At 38.6% G+C, this 20,391-nt stretch overlaps 1 protein-coding gene across 4 annotated transcripts in view; it reads left to right on the top strand.

Moving 5' to 3' along the window:
• The window catches only part of LCOR (ligand dependent nuclear receptor corepressor), a 92,775-nt gene that overhangs the window by 38,400 nt on the left and 33,984 nt on the right, over positions 1-20,391 (top strand). For 3 of the 4 annotated variants that reach the window (XR_002908979.1, XM_026650868.2, XM_026650869.2), the window contains 2 exons: positions 6,164-6,451; positions 9,830-9,923. Coding sequence is in view for 3 of the 4 variants with exons in the window: in XM_026650868.2 (XP_026506653.1) it covers positions 6,164-6,451; positions 9,830-9,923 (382 nt within the window). In the remaining variant the exon portion in view is untranslated. Of the gene's footprint in view, positions 1-6,163; positions 6,452-9,829; positions 9,924-13,901; positions 14,894-20,391 lie in introns of those variants that run through there. The other variant, XM_024215724.2, reaches the window with a different exon arrangement.

Genomic DNA, 20,391 nt, shown 5'->3' with positions numbered 1-20,391 from the left:
TTCTTGTTGGTTGTTATAACCTTAATACATATTCTTCACAGCTCAGAAGTAGATGTAGGTTTCATTTCTAGAAGGTACACATTATACATTTTTTAAGTGATTTATTTTGAAAAATTTTCAGATTAGTTTTATAGCTATATCAGAAAATGAATGATTGTTTGGTTATTTCATTTACCAAAGGTAATTGAAGCAGATATTTATGAAGTCATTGGGAGGTGAACTATCTCCAATTCAACAGGTTAATCATTAATATTTGGTGGATTTTCTTGCCATGTTGTATTAGGAGGAGAACATCACCAGACAGACATTTAAATTGTTTTATTTAACTAAAACAACAACGTTATGTATTCTGGATTTTTTTCCTCAACAGCAAACTTATATAATATTTTAACAAAACAATCATATGAATTTTTGAATTTAGTTAAACATTCAAGTTTTTTTAAAATCAGGTTTGTTTTTGTTAAAGTAGTTTTTAATTAAAATAGTTAAATGAAATATTAAAAAAAAAAATTTAAATCGACTATGTCAGCCAGGTCAACATGAGAAACTTAAAATATTGGCTTCTGCAGCTAACTCAGTCGTCTTCACCTTCATTTTCCTGTTTGTTCATAATCTGGAAAAGAAAAACAAGCTGTCCTGCTTTTTCAGGTCCCAAACAATTTCTCAATTTGGAATGAATTAGTCCAAAGGAAGAAAATATTCTTTCTACACTGGCAGAAGAAGCTACTGCTGTTAAAAGTGAGATTATCACTTCAACAGTCTCTGAATCCAAGTGCTTAAGTGACTTCCACCAGTTCACTGGCGTGACTTTCTTTAAAACATCATCAGCAAACTTATATTTCTTCATGCGTCTGACGAAGTGGGTAATTCACCCACGAAAGCTTATGCTCCAATATGTCTGTTAGTCTATAAGGTGCCACAGGACTCTTTATTTCTTGAATGGTTCACCCTTAGCTCTGAAGTTTATTATAGTTGGCATTATGGAGGGATGGTTGCTGGATGTCCATGTCATAGCCAACTCCTCTTCTTCAGAAGTTAAGGTTTGACCCTGGTACCGAGTATTGAGAATATTTTCAAGAAAATGAGCTGGAGATAGTGCTTGTCCCATTCGTTTTTTTAATGCTTGTAATTTAACTCTGTCATTGTTTATTTCTCTTTTTAAGATCTCACTCGGTTCCTTCCAAATTTCAACAGCGTCAGCAATAAAACAGCTATTTCCCTGCATTTTGTTCAAGGCTACAGAAATAGGCTTCAGGGTACTCAGCATGTATTTAACATTTCTCTTAAGCCCAATGTTGAGAACTTTGGCTGTGACAGTGCCATCTATTTTTTCACAATTTTGTTCACAAACTGTCATCAAATTAGGCCAGTTCTTGATATAGTGCTCAAAACAGTCCACTACTGAGTTCCATCGCACGTCTTGTGGGAGAGTTAGCTTGGTTCCTCCCACTTTTTTCAGAGCAGCTGCTGAAAAGTGGTTGTTATGGAAGTATTTTGCAATTTCAACAACATTAACCTTTATTTCTGGAACACTGAAGTCTTTGACTAGGAGGTGCATCAAATGAGCACTGCAACCGTATGTTATTAGTTTGGGACTCTCTTCACTCTCTTCTAAATAATTTCTTCTCATCTTGGATACATTTGCAGGATTGTCTGTTACCAAGCTGCGTACTAGACATTTGAATTTTTTTTCACAGTTTGTTATAGCTTTTACTGCTACTTCTTGTAAGTATTGTGCTGTGTGCGCATTTCCTGATGTATCAATTGTGTCTGTAAGGAAGACATTCCCTTCTTCTGTTGTCACACAAGCACATACAACAGGATCATTGTGGACATTGCTCCACCCATCAAGACTCAGGTTAACAATTTTACCCTCTAGACCTTTTGCACACTGCTCAATTTCTCTTTCATGCACTTTATCCAGCAATTTGCCTGTGACATCTGCTCCGTTGGGTGGACTGTATCCTGGTGTTAATGACTGAACCATGCTAATGAAGTGTGGGTTCTCAATCATACGGAAAGGAGAATTTGTTGCATAAACAAACAAGGCAATTTTTTCATCAATTACCTCTTTTTGTAATATGCTGGTTCTTATCACAAACTTATGTTGTTTCTGGATGATGGAGATTTTTTTTCCTTTTTGCTACAGGTGATATACTGTGGCTATGTGACATACATGATGTGACTGAAACTCCATCATTGGCAGATAACTCTGAAACTATAGAAAATGATGATGATGATCTTGAAGGTGGATAGTCTTCAGAATCCTGTATGTTGAGGATGGATTCTCATAAACAAAATAAGTCAATGCAGTTATTTAATTATTATTACCATACTGCTCATTTAGTATTACTCATTGCATTCACTGACAGTACTACTTTAAAGGTGAAATTGTAAAAGGAAGATCTGCCTATTTCAGCTATTTATTTTTTATCACAACTGCATCTAAAATTATAGTACCATAGAGTAACAACTATATTTTTTGCTCAAACATGAGAATTCAAGAATAGTCCAGAAGGAAGACAGGCAGTCCTTAAGAAAGAAGTATGAAATAAAAAAGTTTATCAACCTGAAGATCCTGCATGTTCAAACATATTCCTTTCATCATCTTCAACGCAGCTTCCTCCTGAGAAAGAACACTTCTCATGATGTCAAGTATCAAAGGGATAGCCGTGTTAGTCTGGATCTGTAAAAAGCGACAAAGAGTCCTGTGGCACCTTATAGACTAACAGACGTATTGGAGCATAAGCTTTCGTGGGTGAATACCCACTTCGTCAGACGCATGTCTCATGATGTTGTTTCATTCAGGCAACCAGGCCTTGCATTTCTTTGTTGCACTGTTTGCATTTTGCACGCATGCCTGTCTTACCCACAGGTAGAGGAACTTCATTAAAATATTCCCAAACTGGGTCTCTTTTAGGGCCTGCTGCCATTATAGGTTTTTCCTTCTAGTGAGAGAACGGTATGGTAGATCTCAAATCAATGAAGGCTACACTCAGGAAGACCTCAAGACTTCTGGAATGTGCTGCTCAAACAGTTTCACTTTTGTTTCTACTGCCTGTCCCTCTCTTCTCACATTTATCTCCAGACTTCTTCTCCTTGTCCAGATCTATTCCGCCCCCAACTATCTTCTATTCATTGAACTTTTTGAAACTTTGCACTTTTAGAGAGAGGTAAGGGATTGACTCTGTGTACACAAATTTGCAGAGGGACAATAGGGTTGAGGTCTGTTATTTCTCACCTATATATTATTTATTTATTTAAAAACATTTTTGCTGTTAACAAGCATGTTACTTCTGGAGACACAAATCCACAGTTTGAGAACTGCAAAACTAAGCATCTCTGATGGTATCTTCTAGACCAGGGGTTCTCAGACTTTGTACTGGTGATCCCTTTCACACAGCAAGCCTCTGAGTGTGACCCCCCCCCCCCCTTATACATTAAAAACACTTTTTCATATATTTAACACCATTATAAATGCTGGAGGCAAAGTGAGGTTTGGGGTGGAGGCTGACAGCTTGTGATCCCCCATGTAATAACCTTACGGCCCATTGAGGGGTCCCGACCCCCAGTTTGAGAACCCCTGTTCTAGACTGAACACTGAGTCCCATTGGGTAGATAGAAAGATTAACCTAAATAATCTATACAGAAGCCCCTGGAACCCCATAAGATTGGGTCCCTAATCCATGAACTATTGGAACTCGTTTACAAAACTTTTCTTAAAAATTATATGAATATATTGTCTCAGACTATAGACTTAGAATTTATAATCCCTATTCCATGATGAGATATCTTTGAGCTATAATGTATCTTAATTCAAACTATCTTTAGATAAGTTTTTTTCTGCAAAAAGCATTTTATCAAAAAAATCTGATTTAAATAAAAAAAAATCAGATTTTTATTTTTATTTTTATATTTTTTAAATAATTGATTTTTATCCACCCTGGTTCAAGTCCACATACTAGTATTTTACAGACAAATAAAATGGCAGGTTCTTGCCCCATGAATCTTTTATTTTTAATACAAGAGATGACAAAAAAGGTAGTGGAGAGCAAAGCTTGCAACACTATATTCATTGAAATATGCAGCACATAATATTATTCCCCTCTCCTTTTTCTCTAGAACAAAAACATTTTAACCTAGGCAGACAACTAAAACAGATTGCAGCTATTAAGGGTAAATGAGCACTTACTGTTTTGTTTTGTTTTTCTCCATTTGAAGATTCATTACATTGGCTACAAGTAGCCCTTTTTGAAGTTTTAAAAACTTGTTTTTCTATTGCACAGACTTATCTGAATATTACATATGATAATATAATGAAAATCGAGTCTTAAAAGCTTCAGAAATCACCAGGAGTACTTGTTCTGTGGCCAAATTAAACACAAGGAGGTGTCTGCGAGCTGGTGTAGCAGGACTTCTTAGTTTCTCTGATGTAGTAGTTGTGGATCTGCTGCCTGTCCACAAAGCATGAATAATCTAAAACCGTAATAATATTTTAAAATGTATCTGTATTGAACTAGTCCCCAAACCCCCAGACAGAATTGGGGCTTTGTTGTGATATGCCCTGTACAAACACTGGTGTTTTTAATATAAATAAATAAAATGTATTCCTTGTTTTCCCCAGATCACATTCCTTATTAGTTGCTTAGCACCTATTTTAAAAATAGTGTTAGTTTTTATTCAGCACCTTTCGTATTAGAGGACTTCACTCAATAATGAACCTCATGCTGCAGTGACTGTGTAGGAAGGGATGGAAAGGATTCCTAGAACTTCTCTTGGCTTTTTAGATGGAATTACTTTGGAGTCTGTGACTCAGAGAAATAAGGCCCCACTCATGGGGATATTTATTGGGTACCACTGTGCTTTTGGGGAAGTTACTCTGTTAGAGGGCTTTCCCTTCACCCTCTCCCCTGGTTCTTGTCACGTAGACAGAAAGCAGAAGACTAGAAGTCCGAAGTGCAAACAATGCAATGTTTATTGGGGTTAGTTTCCAAACAAGCATATTCCGAAGCCCTTCACACCATTCGGGCTTATCTCTATACGCCGATAGGGTCTGTTCCCCAGTGTTCTGTTCCCAGCTGTGACGCCGCAGAGCGTTTACCCCACATCCCCCTTCCCAGCTCTGACACCACAGAGCCTTGCCTGTGTCCCTGTTCCCTGTTCCCGTTCCCCCCCCATAGCAAACATGATTCCAATTTCCCTTCCCCCCACTTCCTGTTTGACCCCAGTTTATATAGTAATATTCTCAGCTATACCTTAACCAATAATTTTACTGAAATTTAACTAACCAATCCTAACGTAACATAGCAGACAGATTAACAATAGAAAAGTGGGGTCCATAAAGATAAAACATACAGAAATGAGGGTTTCACAAGCACTGATAAGTGATTTCTTGCCAGACAGGATGCTATCAAACTAGGTTTTCTTTAACCATCCTCAGATCTGTTTCTTTATCTGGTGGTGCTGGGCACTGTCAGGACAGGATCGTTTTCCTAACAGTCCAACCCCACCGTATTTCAATGTGACGGGTTTGGGATGTGAGGATGGGACCGTTCGCTTCCCAGCTTATGGCTGCCCCTGCTGCTTAGCCAAAGGCCTCAGCCTAAGAATAAGGCCTCAGACTCTCCTAGGGAGAGAAGACCCAGACACAGGCAGACTGTGATTTTGATTCTTTGTTTTTATACCCCTGTAACTAGCTAAGTGATAAAAATACACCTAAGTTCTTAAAGTCTACAGGCAGGCCTGAATATCTGTATTCTAAAATACTCCCGGTAACTTACTGCAGGTAAGTTACTCCACTCTTCCACCGTAAACCTGTTCTGTTTTTTGTAACAAACTTCTGTTTAAAATTATTACTGTACATTTTCCTTCATGATTCTGATTCTCCTTTCACCCCCAACCCCTCTCAAAGGTCCATTTGGGATATACTTATTGAAAAAAAAGTTTAGGAAATATTACTTAAATCTTGTAGGAATATTGTTCTATTGAGGATCTATGTTATAAATAGCAACACTTTGTTATTTAGGTCTCTTAAGAATAAGTTGCGTTTCCTTGAAGGATGTATTGCATCGTTAAGAAAATCTAGAGAATGAAATGTAATGTTTTGATTTCAAAGTTTTACTTGTAAAATTCTTCCTTTAAAAAAAATCTCTAATGTTTACAGACAGTCCTGGGGTCTCTGACCCCAATATCCCCCTAGTGGCCCGGGAGATCATGCAGCGAATGATCCGACAGTTTGCTGCTGAATATACCTCAAAAAACAGCTCTACTCAGGACTCCAGCCAGCCCAATAGCACAAAGAACCAAAGCCTGCTGAAAGCATCTCTGGTCGCCTCCTCTCCCACGGCTGCAACTGCTCAGAACCCTGTGCTCAGCAAACTTCTCATGGCTGACCAAGACTCGCCTCTGGACCTTACTGTCAGAAAGTCTCAGTCAGAACCTAGTGAACAAGGTATGACTATTACCAAAAGTATCTTGCATTCAGTTCCAATATGCTAGAGGCATTGTTGGCACAAAGCAGGGAAGAATTAGAAGTGTAAACTGTTAATTGAAACACAGAATGGCAAAGATGTAGACCCCATAATGCAGTGCATAATGTAGTAACTGATTGGATGTGATGGGGTGGGAGAAGGAAGTTGCTGAAAAATTGGAGGCTATAAAAATCTATGTGCCTTTAATGCTAGAGGAGGAGAGTTGTTGACAAGGCTCCAAACTGACTCTAGCAACAAGGGTACTGTTACAAGGAGAGCTATGCTATGAACATGTGTAGTGTGTTTGTTTATGTACCTGCTGATAAGGCAAGATCAGAGAGTTAGGACGCTTTATGTATAATGTTATCTTATTTTATTTGGTCAGAACAGTAGTCCTGAATCGTGTTTGGCTTGGATTAGAAGCAGTATTTTTTTGAAATGCTAGTTACTGTATGGCACGTTGCTTAGTGAATGCAGGATAAAAAAATGGAACCCCTGAATTATACAATGATTTCCTTGTTTATGTATTTAGCAGAAGTTTATTTTGTTACATAAAAAATACTTTGCAGAGTACAGACTGAATATCTTCTATAGTGCGGTGCTGCAGAGCTTGTGTTAAATGGATAACCTTGCTTTCTGTCAAACCTGCTTTTAAAGAACAAATTCTCCGAACACCATTGTAATAGCTGAACATTTTGTCTCTTCTTTCCTGAAACTGTATTGAATAGAGGGGATCATTGTGTCCAATGCAGAGGAGCTTTTAACAGGACTGATATGATTCAGATTAACCCTTTGAACTTTGTGAGAATGTGTTAATAAAAGATGTCTGAAATGATTGCATGAAAAATAGGGTAGGCCTGTGTACCCCATATTGGGAAAGGTTATTTTGAAAATCACTGCCTTTAAATACACCTGCTAAAAAGGATTCATGTTTAAAGCCTTTCGCTATTTTTATGTACAATTAATTTTGGGTACTGCAGACATCTTTCTAATATTCATTGTGAGAGACACATTTATGGAGGTTTTGGTAAGAAGGTTAAAACAAAACACATCCTGGAAACGGTGTCATGAACAAATACCATTAATGTCACTTACAGTAAATGGTCATGTCACTTCTTAAGTTAACCATGGCAGCAGAGAGCTGTTGTAATGAAGATTGTGGTAGTGCCAGTACATTGTAACTCAGCCAACAGAAGATTGCTCTGGGCTAAATTTGGTATAAAAATCTCAATCACGGGAATGGATCTTCTTGCAAAATTATAGAGAAATGAGTTCAACTATTCAGGTCATTACAAGGTCCGTTTTCTTCCTAGTCCCTCTCCTGAAAGACTGTTACAGAGGGTTTTTGTCTTAGCTCTTTTAATTACAGAAATGTGTGCTGAAAAACAAAGTATTTATTGATAGGTAGTTCAGAAAATGGATGAATTGCTTTTGTTGTTATTTTTATCTGCCAAGATATAGAAAAACTTCAAGTGAATTTATAAATGTTCATAACACTTTTACTGTGTGCATGCATGTTTTAATTCCATAATTATTTGCAGTTATGTGATTAATCCATACAAGTATGTATTATAGTTCACATTGCTACATGACAGATAATGAATGTGGCAAAAAACCCTGTTGTAATGATGTATTTAACAGACTCTCTTGGAGCAGTTCCAGTGGTGCCATTTTGGTATATCTTTGTTTTGAAGGAGTGTAGGGGGAAATTAGATGATTCATAGCTATCCCCCTGTGGCTAATGAAGGGGAACACTCTGAAGGATCCCCCTCACCCTCATGTCGTGGTGACCCTCCTGGCAGAGGGGGGATGGATGTGGCTTCCTTTGAAGCAGTCATGCTCCATGACTACACTTAAAACACGACAATGGTGCAGCTGCAATGTTGTAGCACTTCAGTGTAGACACTACTTACACCGATGGGAGAGTTCTTCTGTCATTACTGGGAATCCACTTCCCCGAGAGGTGGTAGCTAAGAATTCTTCCATCCACCTAGCACTGCCTACACTGGGGGATAGGTCAGTATAGCTACATCTCTGTGGGGGCGAGGGGGGGCGGGATTTTCACACCCCTGAGAAACGCAGTTATGCCGATGTAAATTCCCGGTGTAGACCAGCCCTTAGTATATTTGCTTGAGAAGGGAATGCTGTTTCACTATGTTATTGTACTTCTGTAAACACATTGTGTCTGGGTATTGCTACATTCAAAACTAGAAGCCTATTTACTTAAATTTGGATTATGCTGCATTTCCAAACAGAGTGTATAGAACAATGTGCTGAAAGAGGAGGGGTTGGGAAATAAAACAAAATACATATATGTCACATGGGCAGATTGAGACAACCCGAGAACTCCCCTGCATTTTAATATATTTCATCATGAACATAAGAATTGATGGTACTTATTCAAGCTAGACATACCATGGGCAAGTAGCTGTGTTAACTCTCCTCTTTGCCTTGCCCATAAGCCCTGTGTTTCAGAGTTGCCAGTAATCTCAGGCATCTGGGCTTTCCTCACAAAAAGTTATTTTTATTACAAATGGCCATAGTCTCCCATTGTTTCCAATGGGATTGAGGTCAGGCTTTCCTTAGCAAAGATGGCTTCCCCATTCTCTGTGGTCTGGAAACTGGTCAGGAAACTTTTTAATGTTAGGAAATGTGTATGTGAAGTGGGGGAACAGAGAGGGAGATTGAGGTGGGAGGGACAAGAGAATATGGAGGGAGGCATGGGAGTGGAAAGGAACAAGAATGTGGTTGTAGCAGGAAACTGTTCTGGGGCATGGAGTATGTGGAGGGAGGCAGAAGAGGGAGAGGTTGACAGCTTCCCCACTGGGACACTTCATCATGGAGTAGGAGAGAAAGGTAAAGTTGCATTCCTAGCAGTTGAACAGGGAGCTTGCATTTCTGAGTGTTCATTTGTGATTGAATTATCCCATGCAAATTCCCCATGGGCCCAGAAATCCAGAGTCAGACCAAAAAGCAAAGAATTTTTAACCCTTATTTTAAAGCCGATATCATGATTTTTTGGGAGTCTTATTCTTGATTTTGGAACCTTTTGTGTTTGGTGATGTTGCAGTATGCATCTAACTGTTAACATTATCTGGTGCTCTAGTCCTTTTCCTCTCCTAGTAAAGAGAAGTCAATTCTGCCAAACTCTGCCAGTCTATGTAGTGACTGCGATGAGGACTAAAAGGAAGCCATCATGTGTAACCAAATTGGGAAGTGACTCCAACTCTCCAGTGATGAAAAGCCAGTGTGTTAAACCACTGTACCATCTAGTCCCCCAACATGTTTATTTTACCTAAGAGAAATCACAGTTTGCTCCTGTTTCTTTTCCTCCTCAAGTGATTCTTATGTCTCTGCAGACGGAGTGCTTGATCTGTCCACTAAGAAAAGTCCTTGTGCCGGCAGCACCTCTCTGAGCCATTCTCCAGCCAGCTCCAGTACTGCAGGGAATGGGTAAGGGAAAACAACTTACTACCATTTTTAAAAATAATTGATTTTATTTGATTTAGCATAAATTTATACCAGTTGCCTCCTGGTAACTGCTACCGATTAATTTTGGTTTTAACCTTTTGGAGTAACGAGTATTTTATTATGGGCCTTTTGCAAAAAATACCTTCTTCCCACCTGCCAAATAAAAGCTTGATTGTTAACCAGGACAGGTTTAAAAAAAAAAAGATTTAATTTTAGAATTCAGTACTGCTGGTTCTTTTGGCCAAAGATTTCCCCTCACCTTCTTGTTGGGTTCAGTGCTAGCAGTTTGAGTGTAGGTGAAAACTCACTCTCCCCTTAAGCTATGAAGACTGCATTTTTGCAGTATAATTTAGAGATTGGTGCTTTTAACACAACAATCTGGAAAGTTTTTTGGGGGGGTAAAAGTTTTTTGGATAGTGAATGAAACTGAACTTTATTAGACAAGACTTACTACATTTTTTTTTTTTTGGTACTTTCTTCTAACACAAATTGTTGTCAGAGCACTAAAAATGTTTAGCAGTTCAGAAGACATAAATTGTGGGTCGTTAGTTATTGTTGATGCATCTTATGGAGGGGTAACTTGTAACTGCCTTATAGTATGAGAGAGACAATCTGGGTGAGGTAATAACTTTTATTGGACAAGCTTCTGTTGGTGAAAGAGGCTTGCTTTTGAGTTACACACAGCTTTTCTTCAGGTCTGAAAAAGGTACTCAGAGAGTGGCAGCTAAATACAAAATGGAACTGATTGTTTATCATAAGTAGTTAACACATATTCTAAGAGACCATTCAAGGTGAAGTGGCCTGTTAACACCTCTGCTGTCATAGGACAAAAAAAATGGGGTTAGTGGGTTACAGTGTCTTTATTAAAACCATGATTTTTGGTGTCTAACAAAGTTATGAATTTAAGCTCCCAAGCTCGTCTTTTGAAGGTGTTGTTTAGGTTTCCTCTGAGGATAAGGACTGAGAGGTGAGTTATGGAGTGATAGTTTTGTGAAAAGTGTTCGCCCACAGGTGATAGGGTGTTTCTGTTTTTATAATTTTTCTGTGTGATTTCATTGGCGAGCATAGTAATTGTCTGGTTTCATGTACATAGTTGTTGTTGGGGCTATTGATCATAAAAGCAGTGGAGATATGTCTGCAAGTGTTTCATCTGTTGTTCTGGCAGGGTCTGGTGCTGCTTTGGAGTTGGTGTCTCCTGGTCTGTGAGGAGCTTGCTTCTGATTATGATCATTCCTTAGGCAAGGTAGAGGCATTGCTTGAAGGCCAGAAGAGGGGATTTGGGAAAGATTTCTCTCAGGGAGTGGTCCCCATGAAGTATGGGTTGTAATTGTTTAATGGGCCACTTCACCTTAAATGGTCTCTTTGAATGTGTTAACTACTTATGCTAAACAATCTGTTCTGCCTTGTATTTAGCTGTGACACTCTGAGTATCTTTCTCAGACCTGAAGAAGAGCTGTGCATAGCTCAAAGCTTGTCTCTTTCCCCAACAGAAGTTTGTCAATAAAAGCTATTACCTCACCCACCTGGTCTCTCTAATATCCTGAGACCAAACAGGGCTACAACGCTGCTAGCATTAGCGCAGCTTAAATGAGGACACACAGAAAGTAAATTTAATCAGCACTCTTGCAGAAATTAGTTCCAGGTACCAGAGAATATTCTATCAGCAAATCTAGTTTTAAACTCCAGATTTCTCATGATTATGGCTGTATATGTCTAGTGACCCTGTATGCTCATATAGGAACAAGGCACTTGCACTAGGTGGTAGGCTGGGAGTCAAAGGGATTCGGGGTGTTAACAATGGGATTTTGCCTCGAGAACTTGCCATGAGCAGAGAACACTTACATAGTGGAATATAGAAATAAATATTTTAGCCTAAAGAATACTTAATTGTTGGATTTAGCTTTATGAAAGTTGCTGGATTTTTAATTACTAAAAAAACTAGTACTGGCAGCCATCGACGTGACTAACCTCCTTAACTGTGTCTTTCGATGAAGGTTGCATTTACAGTGTTTCCTCTTAAAGTCTTATTACTAGGTATTAAAAAGGAATAATCTCAAGTACTTGCTTGTATAGTTCCCCATTTACCACGTTAGTAGTTCTAAACTTTTTTCTAACTCTAAAATAAATCTTTCCCAGCAACTCGTCTGTTTCAATTCAGAAAAGATTATTTCAATCTCTGTTCTCCTATTTTGAAGGCATCAGAAGCCAACATGGCTCTGACCGCCTGCTTCCTTGTTTGTGCGTCAAAGGGTAGCCAGAGTACAGAATGTGGAGACTATAGGCCCCAACATCCCATGCTGTGTCCTGATCAGAGCTGTTGGAATTAAGACGAAGCATTGCATACTGACACCTATAGTTTCCTGCACATTTGTGTTGCAAATGAGGGTGACTGCAGTCTGCTCTGTTTAATGCAAATTAGCTCTGTTTCCTTAGCAAGCTGTCAATGCTTTCTTAACTTTGGGAAACTTGGGGCATCCTCAGGGGTGGTTTACTAGTTCATTGGTACAGAGCCAGTAGGGAGCACACGTTGTTTATCTGACGGTCCATCAGAAATAGTAGCGGTATCTTCTTCAGTTCTTTGAGAGTGATGGATTTTACTCAGAATCCACGTGGACTCTTGTTACCTGATTATAATTTTTAAGGCCTGTCAGATTCTGGAGAGAGATTAGCAGTATACCTTTTAAGCACCATGTGGGTCGCAAATGTCAGCTAAAAGGGAATAACATAAGAGATATTTAGAGTAAGGACAATCTAAAATGCAACGTTCCAAAAGTATTAGTGCAGTTTTTCTATAGAATTTCCTATCCTTGAATAAGCCATTCTTGCTCTGAACCGGGATGGTTTCACACCACGTTAATATCCCAGAGCTTCAAAATGTAATTGCTTCCTCCTGACATGCTTTTGCAGTCTCTTCTTTCAACTAATATCTGTCTTGAATATGGAAAGGTTTTAGGGTTTGTGTGTTTGTTTAGCTACTTTATTGTGGACCAATATAATTTGGTTTACAGTATTCTAAAAATTACCTTAAATAAGCATTCCTTGCTACAGGAATGCTCTTTGGAAAAAAAGCATTTAAAAACAAAAACAAATGTTTTGATTTGATACTCTAAATTAACATTTTTATATTTAAAAAACACTGATTTTTCCTATCACTAACCCCTGATCTGGACTAAAATTTGTAGAGCACGAACCTGAATAACTGTTCTGGAGGTAAGAAAAGACCATTTCTTCTAGCCTTGATGTATATCAAACAGAGAATCAGGAACATGTATTTATGCAGCTAGTTGTATTTAAAAGGAATCAGTGTGGTAAGTCTGGTGTAATGTAGTGTTTTTCTTTGTGATCTGCAATATCCCAGTTCTTACATTTAGTGTTTACTACAAGTTAAGCAAATTCCTTGGAGTTCTGCTAAGTGTTTTTACATTGATCAGCTTGTATGTGGTGTAAGCAAACAACTTCCAAGGTTTCCTCCAATGTGTAGATACTGCAGGTGGCTGTGGTTTTTGTGTGTTGAATATGTTGCATTTGGTATCAATTTTGTATCACTCTTTTATTACTGTACTTGTTTAGTGGTAACGTCACAATAGCAACACAGTCGTGTATAGATCTATGAAGACTGACTATTACTTTGTAATTTATAATTAAGGTGCTATTTTCAGACGCTTGCGCGCGAAGCCTTTTCTACTCCGAGAATTTGTGAACCCAACCAGAGACCAGGCAGCAGCTTTCATTTTTCTTTGCCCAAAAAGCTTCTCTTTTTTTGCGAACAAGTTTTAAAACTGACTGATGCTGAGACTTAAAAAAAATAAATAAAAAAAATAATAATAATAGAGACAAAAATAAATAACACAAAAAGTGATGTTACCCAAGCAAGGCCTTCTAATAAAGGAGTGGCCCCCTCACCCATCCCTCCCTACCTGTGCAAGTCCTGCTCACATCAGTTTCCTTCCATCCAATTAGGCGACCTGGGAGACCCAGCCAGCACCATCCAGAGGGACTTCGGAGTGGTGATGGGGTACCTCCAAGAAGCTTGCAAGATGGAACCAGGGAAGCTTATGGCCACTCCACATCTCTTAAAGTTCCACTGGCTCGATCACTACAGATTAGCGAAGAACTGCTGAGCAGAAACCAGTTTTCTACAGCTGCCAGCCATGGGCCATCTGGACTACAGAATCATGGACAGCACTTAATATTATCCAGGGAGGCTTCTTGGGCAAAACCACACTATGAATTCAATTTCAGCCGCATGAAATTCAGGGGAAATGGTGCACTCAGCAACATCAGTGACCTTCCTTTTCTTACAGAAAACTCTGCCTTTCAAAAAATGGCACTTCATACTAAACAGGATGGGAAAAAGGATGTGAGCCATTCATCTCCTGTGGATTTAAAGATACCACAAGTTCGAGGCATGGACCTTTCATGGGAGTCCCGCACTGGTGACCAGTACAGCTATAGCTCTTTGGTAATGGGTTCACAAACGGAGAGCGCGCTTAGTAAAAAGTTAAGGGCTATCCTTCCAAAACAAAACAGGAGAAGTTTGCTGGATGCTGGACCAGATTCCTGGGGCTCAGATGCTGAGCAGTCTACCTCTGGACAGCCATATCCCACCTCTGATCAAGAGGGAGATCCTGGCTCCAAGCAACCTAGGAAGAAAAGAGGGAGATACAGACAGTACAACAGCGAGATACTGGAGGAAGCAATCTCTGTGGTTATGAGTGGGAAAATGAGTGTTTCCAAAGCTCAGAGTATTTATGGGATTCCCCACAGTACACTGGAGTACAAAGTTAAAGAGAGGCTGGGCACTTTGAAAAACCCTCCAAAGAAAAAAATGAAATTAATGAGGTCGGAGGGGCAGGATGTTTCAATAAAGATGGAATTAGATCCCCAGGGAGAGGCAGCACAAAGTGCGAATGAATCAAAAGATGAATAGGGATGTTGTAGAGTGCCAATTACTTTACAGACTGGGTGAGCACTACTGCATTGTTCAGCTACTACTGAGTGCACCTGACTCCCCTCTGTTTACTGGGACACTTGCTCCTTTGCAGTTTAGCATAAGACTCTTGTGGGCACAGGTGAAAGGTGTGCTCCGAATGTTGCATAGTTGTAAATTTTCTGGCCCAGTACGGCTCAGATCCTTTTTTTTTTTTTGCCTTTTGCATGTTTCTCTATTGTTCTATGGAGAATTGAGTTACCTCACAAAGAATGCAGACATGTGGAAGTAGACTCCTGGCCAGTGGAGCCTGTACTTTTTTTCTTCTCTTTTTTTCCCCCCTTCATATTTGCCTTTCAAAACCAAGTCCACTTTGTGAAACTGATTCTCTCTAATGCCAGACATTTTTGAATGAGAATCAAACTATTTTTTATAATAATTTGAAAAGCTTCACAAATTCTTCAGAACTCTTTTTTTCCCCCTTCTTGGATCCAGTTGATTGAAGGATTAAACTAACACAAGCTCTTTAGGAATGGCAAATCTCTTGAACTTGGAGATGGGTAATCAATTGGGTCTAATTAGGCTTTTGGCATTTTCTTTCTAAATTAATTTACCATTAGCAGTCTGCTTAGTGCTCACCCAGAGGGGAGGGGTGGGGAAACTTACATACACTACCTTCAGAATACTTTGGTTAACCACTTTGTAACACTACCTTCGCTGTAATTTTGTTTGATATTTTATAAAGGTGAGATTTAGACTCACCTGTTTGAGGATGTAGCCTTATCTCACGGAAGACAAGCTCCTTTTAGTCGGGAGCAGTCAGGGTACACTAAATGATGTATTGGGATATGCCTCATTTTAACAAAACTATGGTTCTTTGTAACCTGTCACTTTTTACAGACTTGATTCTGAGTTTACTAAACTGCGGTTCCAACAACTAGGTTAAATGACTCTAAACTGGGGGGTGGGGGTACGCGTAACAAATTACTGTGATCTTGCGTAAAACACAACAGTGATCTCATAAACTTTACAACCTCTCTAGTCTGCCCAAATATCCACATTAATGAAGGATCTGTGTTAATGTTCAGGGAAGAAATAAAAACACACAGGTAGCCTGATCTGATTTAGGCTCCACATCATATCTAGCTGTAATACTGTCAGGGTTGAACACCCAATGAGTGTTTCCTTTTTAAATACTACAGTTGCCAGTAGCAGGAAATGTTCTCTCATATCCTGCATTTCTTTGTTTTACTTTTACCTGGTGTTGATTTGATAGTGGTTTAGCACACACTAGTGTTAGCAGTTAAACCTCATATAAACACTCCATAAACCACAAGTCCAATCGTTTTTATTATGGTGATATTTTTATCGTTATATAGATTCAGGATACGTTTTGTACAATACTCTTGTCTTTGATCATTTCTGCTGGAGTGATCAGTCACCAGATAAAGCTCACTGGACTTATTACAATTTGACAAAATCAGAATTGCTGGTTCTTCAGGTGGAAACAATTTAGTCTTAATTTAAACTTGTGCAAAAGGTTTGTAGGACCACTATTTCCCCAGTTGCACAACCAAAAGAAGTGTTGGAATTTGTGTGTGAGAGAGCATTAAGCACTGTTGGTGATTGAAAGTGGATACTAAAAGTTCATGGGAAGATGGCCTCCGTAGCCCCAGGGCTACTGAATGAATTCTGGAGCAGTTAATTCAGTTAGCCTTCTTTTGTTTATATATATATATTTTTTTCCAGCAACCTATTCTGTTCAAAGGTTAGGCACACCATTGCTGTCATTTTAAATATGCACTGCTCATTCTTGAGATGGACGGGGCTTTTGGCCCAGCTGTGCTTTGTTTTTGTTTTTTACTTAATGTCAACACTCAAAAGTCTGGTTCCTCATAGAGATCTAGCTGCCATCTCATCATTTAAAGCAGTTGTAAACTCAGTAGCAGTATATAAACTCTGCAATATAGTCCAGTTTATCTGGAGATTGCAATAAAAGTGCACTCTTAAATGTGTGATTTCATCTGCTGTTGGAGGTTATAGTGGAAGGTTTGCTGCAAGCTAAAAATGTTACACTTGCATAGAGTTTTACTGTTCAGAGAGGTTTAACCTTTTGCGGTTGTCTTTATTTAAGTGGTGTATGAGTTGAGTTTTATTGCAGTGCACGTGGAGTGCTCATTTACTCACCTCAATATTTTGTGTGTGTCTGTTTAAGTGGATGACAATCGTGCAGCAGAAGAATGGTGTGCCTACCCTTGAATGCTGCAGTTTAAAAAGAGAACTTGTCTTGCATCAGTTCAGACTGTAGGCTAAGAATTGTAAATAGATAGTGAAAAGTGAAGTACTTATTATTTGCTTTGGTTAGAAAGTGAATTTTAAAAACAAACCAAACGCTTATCTTTCTCAGATTAAATGTCCTGAGACCTGAAGATTGTAATATTCATGTCTGCGAAGCTTTTAAACATTACACTTGAGATCTGTGATCATTTAATATTCAGGTAATCTTTCTTTTCTGAGAAGCTTTTGAACAACCATATTTCCTCCAAAGGTCTCTGTTTAAAAAGAAAAAAGGAAAAAAAAAGTGTAGATTATTTTTTAAGCACTAATTGCATTACATTGGTAACTGCAATATAAAATAGCCATTATTGTTTTGTGAAGCATGGTTGAGATTAGTTAGTGGTCCCTTTTAAAATTTCATGAGCCTCTCAAAAAAATAAAAACAATTAAAAAAAGCTGCTGAATATTCAAAAGATATATATTTTACCTTATTGTAGGTTTTGTAAATTTAGTCTGTAATATTCAGGTGCACCTTTTAATGTTAAATTTTGTTTCAAAGTCCCATCTAACGTATTTTCTCTGAGGTGATTGATCACATGACTGGTATCGCTCTAGTGCTGCAGTGATCCACTGACGTTCAATTTCTTTCTTTCACTACATATTCTTTACAGGCACTTTCAGTGTAGCTATCTTCGTAGTATTTGGGATCATTTTAAATATATAATTGGAATTAATGTTTGTCCATTAGCATGCTTAATTTTCTGCTGACTAGCAGTTTGCATGGCCAGAATTCCCAGTTGACCATATTTTGGTGTGGGAAGATGTGGTGGTTCACTGCTGTCTTTATAACAAAGGCTTTGTTTCTCATGTTATTTCTGATAAGTGGATGCTTATGTTATTTGGATCAGTTGGACAGGAGATAGGGCTTAGACCTTGTTCCTCCTGGTGCTTTTGTGGGAGCACAATGTTAACAGAACACAGACAAACTGCTACCCTGTGAAAATCAGGGAGTCTGTAGGAGGCGGCCTTTCAGGTATTTTCAGTCACTAGTTTTCTCTTGTTCCCAAGGGTAACCATCAGATATAGTCATTGGATTCAGCAGTATTGTTGTATAGCACACTGATGATGTAGTTTTCACTTAGCTGAAAGAGGCTGCTGATGACAGCAAGAAACTGTGAATCATATTTGTGGCAGTCTCTGAAAACTAGTTTTTCAGTCCAACTATCATGAAGGAGAATCCCTCTCTCTATTCCCATCCTAGAAAAGTAATGTTCTATTTTGTGTGTATAAAGTTTTAAGAATCAATTTTCATATTGTACTGAAGTTTAGATGTTGCTTGGTAAATCTTTGCTGCAGCATATAATGAAGATGTGGTAGGGGTCCTGGTGTGGAGTTAATTATCGTACAGTTCTGGTGAGCAAGCCCGACATGTATGAAATGTATCTGTTTTTTATTTGGACCTGTAAAATGTAAAAGTGCTTTTTTAGAACTCTAGTGACCTATTACAAATTATTACCTCACTTTCAGCCAGTTGGATCCTCATTCCACAATGTAGTAGGCATTCTTATTGTGGCTGTTACACTTGACTCCAGCTATAAAGAATGGAACATTCCAATTATATATTGTAGGGGCATGTAGTATTTGGGCTTATTTTATTTCTGGTGTAGAGAGAAGGTCCTCAGAGCCCCATGCAGTCCATTAAAAGCTCAAGTCACAGCTTCCTTTAAAATCACTCATTGCTACTTCTGTATTAGTCCGATGAAGTTCCTAAATAGAAACACAAAAAATGTGCTCTTACTTCTCACTGGCCCCAGGACCCAAACTTTGACTGGCCCGTGCGGCTTGCCACTAGACCTGAAATCCAGCCCTAATATTTCCCATTTCAGAACAGAAATGATTCTTAAGATGTTTGTGGTTCTTTCCTGAGTCACATGCCTGAGGACACTCCTGTCACACAAGAGGCAGCTGTACATATACATTTAGATTGTTCAGGAGCAGACAAAGAATGATTTTTGCCAGTGGTCCTGGAACAATTTTTATGGTAGGGGTGCCGAACATGGAAACCATGTATTTGGGCTCTTGTTACGACTGCAAGCCAGGGGGTGTGGCAGCACCCCGAAACCCCTAGTTCCAGTGCTTATGGTTTGTGCTGTGTTTCATGGCAAATCTGCATTTAAAAGAGTCTGTAAACATTTCCTTCAGGGAAGCGCTAAAGAGTAGGTTGGCTTCCTAAAGAAATTGATTAGGGTTTTGTGAAGATAACTGGCAAAATGATCCCCCAGTCCTGGGGTTTACTAAACGCTGTACAAGCCGTAATAACTTATTTGTTCATATCAAATTGTTTTTCAAACTGTACTGAAAAGGATAGTTATACTGGTGTCAGGTGGAAGGGCAAATTCCCAAGTCTTTCTGTTCAGTTTCTTTAGGATTAAGTCTCTCTTCTTGGCTGTCCTCGAGTTTTAGGAGTGGTAGATGAATGTGGCCTGTGAGTGAAGGGAATGCTGTGCAATTCCCTTGTCTTACCCAAAATGCAGTGTTACCAGAACTATAACATGGAGAGGTCTTTTTTTTTTTAAACAAAGACAGATGCTTAACGCTTTGGTTTAAAGATGATGTACACTAGCTGCAAGTCCAAACTGTATGAAGGAGAATTTATTACACTGTACAGAAAGCTTTATTCGTCACAAAATGATTTTTGTTTTAAATTCTCTGCCAAAACATAGTGGTAACATTGGTATGTTGCCTACATTTTCATGAGGGTCAGGAATATCTTGAGGTTTTCCTTAATAGAAATTTCAGCAGTGAGATTTATGCTGGTTTAAGTAAACCCACCTTTTTTTTTTCCAAATAAGATTATATTGACTAATGCTAGTATACAAATTATATCTATCAAATTCTCTTTCTGTGACTAGTTTTGGTACTGGTAAGGTTTCCACTGCTTTTGAATTGTACTGAAAACTCGAAATTAGATCCTGCAGAAGCTTAAACGTATGCACTGTTAGTTAGTTGCAAGTTCATTTGGAACTATCATATATTGTAATCACTATATTTACTCTTTAAGTATGTAATATATAATTGAATTTTTCATCATATCTTGATGATTGCTAAACAGAAATATTGTAGACACAAAAAATGATCCACAGGTACACTACACATATACCAAAAAACCCCACAAGCAGTTACATGCATATATTCCAACATCTGTCTTTCACAGATTCGGGGTTTGACTTAGGCAAAATCTGT

The sequence above is a fragment of the Terrapene carolina genome, unplaced genomic scaffold (assembly GCF_002925995.2).
Source record: "Terrapene carolina triunguis isolate 2854851 unplaced genomic scaffold, T_m_triunguis-2.0 Scaffold95, whole genome shotgun sequence".
NCBI lineage: Eukaryota > Metazoa > Chordata > Testudines > Emydidae > Terrapene > Terrapene triunguis.
The sequence above is the reverse complement of the archived record's forward strand: the minus strand, read 5'-3'. Positions and strand labels throughout refer to the sequence as shown.